The sequence below is a fragment of the Pygoscelis adeliae genome, unplaced genomic scaffold, assembly GCF_000699105.1.
Source record: "Pygoscelis adeliae isolate BGI_AS28 unplaced genomic scaffold, ASM69910v1 Scaffold202, whole genome shotgun sequence".
Classification (NCBI taxonomy): Eukaryota; Metazoa; Chordata; class Aves; order Sphenisciformes; family Spheniscidae; genus Pygoscelis; species Pygoscelis adeliae.
Window position 1 is genome coordinate 2756777 of NW_008824544.1, and position 3980 is coordinate 2760756.

Here is a 3980-nt window from a genome sequence, read left to right on the forward strand (position 1 = left end):
GGGTGGTACAACTGTCACCTACCTGAAGTCTCCGGACAAGTCCCGTGCATGAGGCCAAACATATTGCCACAAGCCTTACTGACAGCAGCCATTTTAGCAAGAACAGGAAGGTTATGAATAACAAAGGACACCTCATTTCGCTGCTGCTTGGCAAGGTTTTGTGCATGCCCCAGGATTCCAAATCCTGTGATGTCTGTAGCTGCATGTGCATTGAAAGTGTGCATGAGTCCAGCAGCTACAAGAGAGGGAGGGGAAAAAAAGCAAATCAGAAAAAAAATTGTCAGGAAAAGCAATGCTTCAACAATATTGTGCAGAGTTTGAATGAATGAAGTTGCATACCTTTAATTTGAATCAGGTTGGGTTACTGTTTAAATTAATAAAAACAAAAAATGCTTGAAGGAACTGGAATTCACCAATCCTGCATGTAACACTTAAAAAATTCAACTTGTATTTAAGGTATTAAATCATGCTGAAAATCCAGCACTGAAGTTTTATTTATGAGCATGCTCTATTAGACATGTGCTACTAATTTATATTAGCAGTCTAAGAAACAGGGGTTTGCTCCAGATTCAAGCTTCCCAAAGTTGAAGGCCAGAGAAGTTCTGAGCTCAGATTTGCTTCATTAAGGGCAAGGACCAGACTCATCCTGGGTCAATTTTCTCACATTTCTTTCCCTGCCACTCCGTAAAACTATCACATCAGAACTTAAGTTCTGGACACTTAAAGTTTTAAGAGCTTAAGAACAAAGCCTGCAGGTTGTGGGGGAAGGGCCCCAGCCTCCCCACCTATGCATTTGTGAAATTCTTGGGCATTTGCAACTACAGAGCCCTGGGTGGGAGAAGGGCACCCCTGCATGCAGGACAATAGCTCCAGTTAAGAATATTTAAGTGTTGTTAAAAGTGCCTGACAAGAGTGAGTGGAGAAAAACAAAACGGAGAATGCTTTGTCCTTCTTTGGTGCTTCCCAATACATGAGCAGGACCCGAGTTCTTTTCCATAAGACAATCCTGGTCATTTTTTTTTCCTGGAAGACTTTGTGAAGGAACGAAAAACCAGTGGGATGACATAACAAATACCAAATGAAAACTGAATAAATGGAAGAAGAGATGTTTAACTACCCCTGTTCCTTCAACTGAGAAGTAAGGAAACACCTAATTCAATTCTCTGCTCCTCCAAAGATACTTTGAACAAAGAAAGGAAATCCTGGATTAAAATTTCTAGGGTAAAAGCAGAGCCTTCCTTCCCCGTACCAAAATTAAAAGGAAAAAACAAAACAAAACCAAAACAGAAAAAAAAAATCCAGAAAAGATAACGTGCTACATATTCCACACTTTGGGAAGCACATAACATGACAAAATTAAAAAATAAAAATTTAAATTGAAGCGTACAAAAATGAAGAGATTTTCCTTTTTTATTCTATTTCAATTTTTTTTTTAACCTCATTACAGTCAGGCCCTCACGAGTTCTCTAGGCACAGAAGATAAGGAACAAATCCAATACATTTCCCTTTAAAACATTCTCTAACTCACTGGGATGTTACTCGCAGCACTCACATGAGTCATAATCATCTCCAGCGGCATTTGTATTTTTGCTGTATAATTAAAAGGGGGTGTTTGATTTTAATTTGCTTGCTTCACAAACACTGAACAGCAGAAAGATGGGGCAGAAGGAAGGGATAAAGCAGCTGTGTCACATTTCCCCACGGCAATGAAATGAAATGAAGGATGGAATTGGAAAAACCCACAACCTCCCCTCCACCCTTCCAACACACACATCTCTCTTCTTACCTGTTCTGTTCAGTCGTGCCATATTCATCATTGCTTCCTGGTATGCTAGTTCTACATCTTCTTGTGTTACCACTAGTTTGATTTTATTCCACTTTTCTGGCTAATGGATGGAATAAAGATGATTCTTTTAGATTTTCAGCTGTATATTTTAAAGCACACCCTTATCACTTTAAAAAAATCCTTCATCCAAAATGTACTACTTTTTTTTTTTTTTAAACTCAGTTAAAGAGGGGCAAGAGGTTCAACAGTCAGAGGTATGTGCCTTACTCTGCTGTACCTAAGTGAAGTTCATTTAAAGATCTATTAGGCACTAAGCACCTCAAATCTCACTTTCAGCAGCAGAGTGGAGCGGAATAACCTACCCTAGGGCAAGGAACTCCTTCAAGGCAACTCTCTGGCTTGAACTCTGCAGCAAATGAAAACGTTGCTGGATGCTGAGATTTGTAATCTCTGGCTTCTTGTTTTTTTAAGAGAAAATTCTTGATTTCACATCTGGACACTTTGATCAAGAAAGGCCACTGATATTCACAAGTCCAGGTCTGAGGAATGTATGCTAAGGCAGGATGTAATCACTCTAGTGAGTTAGGATTAAGGCAGTTTCATAAGCTTCCTTTACAGTTTAATACCAGCATCTCCTTACACCCATTCTCCAGTGTCTTGCATGGACTCATGCCTCCATCACATACTAGGCAATGCTTTTCATCCCCAAAGGCTCTCAGAACAATTTAGGAAATGGTACCTTTATAAAGGGCAATTGTTTCATTCAAAGCTGAAGTAATTCCAGATCCAGAATGAAACAAAGCAACCATTTAAAGCTGTTAAGAGCAACACTACAAACTGCTTTAATTTTCTTCTTTCTTTACAATGGAAATAAAATTACAGAGAACCGAAAGTAAACAAAAATAGGTTTTTTGACACCACAATGCCCACACTGCCATTCCACAGAACAAATGCATAGAACAAACTTCTTACTAAACCAAAGGTGCAAAAACTACTAAGAATTGGTATACGACGCTGCACTGGGGAAGGATCTTGTCGAAGAGGCTCTTATCCTTAACAAATGAGCGCTGACTTCGACAGGTGTAAGAGAGAATCCAGAAACAGCAAGAGGGGGAAAGAGACGGGTCAGCCAAAACAAGTCATTTGTTGAAGAGCAAGGAAGTATAGCAGTAAGATCAGAACTTCTGAAATTAGATTGAACTGGGTCTGACCAATTAAGTAAGAGAGAGAGCAAGTAAAAAAAATAAATGAGGCTCCTAGAGAGGGGACAGAATAGTGATTATTCTTACTGTGGGTATGACTGAAAAAACTGAGCAGTCATTCTGCCTTAGTTTTCAAAAACACGGTTCTGAGGCTGATCATGGGATGGAAACCAGCCAGATGATGGGAATGGAAATCACAAATGAGGTGGAAGCAGGACTCAAGGCTGAGGTTAGAAGAGCCACAAACACACGTGGGATACAAATTAGATGCAAATTCCTCTCCACTATAGCAATCAGATATTGGGGTTAGCAGAGAGGAAACAAAGGCAGAAAAGTTCACAAAAATCCCCAAACAACTTTTAAAAGCAAGCTTAGATTTCCAAATGGGAACGGTCTGTAGACAACAGCAAAGGCTAGAAAACCCCTTCTGAAGGGGCACATCATAGCAACCCCTTTCATGCTTTTCAGCTGAAAGAGGAAAAAGCAAAGGGATGCCAGTTCCCAGCTGTGGACCAGCCCAATCAGTCCACATCATCAGCCTGGCAGCCAAAGCCACAGCAAACATCTTCATCACCCCTAACACATCCCTGACCTGGTCCCCTGGGGCTCAGCTCCCTGCAGACTCTTTGCAGTCTCTTCCTTTGCACCCTCTGGCAGCTGCTGCCAGCAACACAGCTGGGGCTTGGCTGCAACAATGCTGGGAGCAACCAAGCAAAGAAGACAAATTTTGCCTCCATTTGGATCTTCCTTCCACTTGTCACCGGGAACTATTTCACTACTGGTCTGTTTAAATACCTCAGCTTTTAGGTTGCCTTTTTTTTTTTAAATTTGTTTTGCAGCCACATATCTCTACACTCCAGTTTTCCTTTCTTGCCTATTAATAAACTTGCTGTACTATGTACCTTCTCACACATACTTTTCAATACAAAGTCAAATTCCCTGCCGAAATTTGATTATGGGTGGATTTGTGTTGGGTAATTCTAGTTTCACTT

At 40.5% G+C, this 3980-nt stretch overlaps 1 protein-coding gene across 4 annotated transcripts in view; it reads right to left on the reverse strand.

Moving 5' to 3' along the window:
• SEPHS1 (selenophosphate synthetase 1) overlaps window positions 1–3980 on the reverse strand; it is a 25445-nt gene that overhangs the window by 7414 nt on the left and 14051 nt on the right. For all 4 annotated transcript variants that reach the window (XR_663502.1, XM_009321756.1, XM_009321757.1 and 1 more), the window contains exons 7-8: window positions 1787–1886; window positions 23–235 (exon numbers count right to left, since the gene is read on the reverse strand). Coding sequence is in view for 3 of the 4 variants with exons in the window: in XM_009321756.1 (XP_009320031.1) it covers window positions 23–235; window positions 1787–1886 (313 nt within the window). In the remaining variant the exon portion in view is untranslated. The remainder of the gene's footprint in view (window positions 1–22; window positions 236–1786; window positions 1887–3980) is intronic.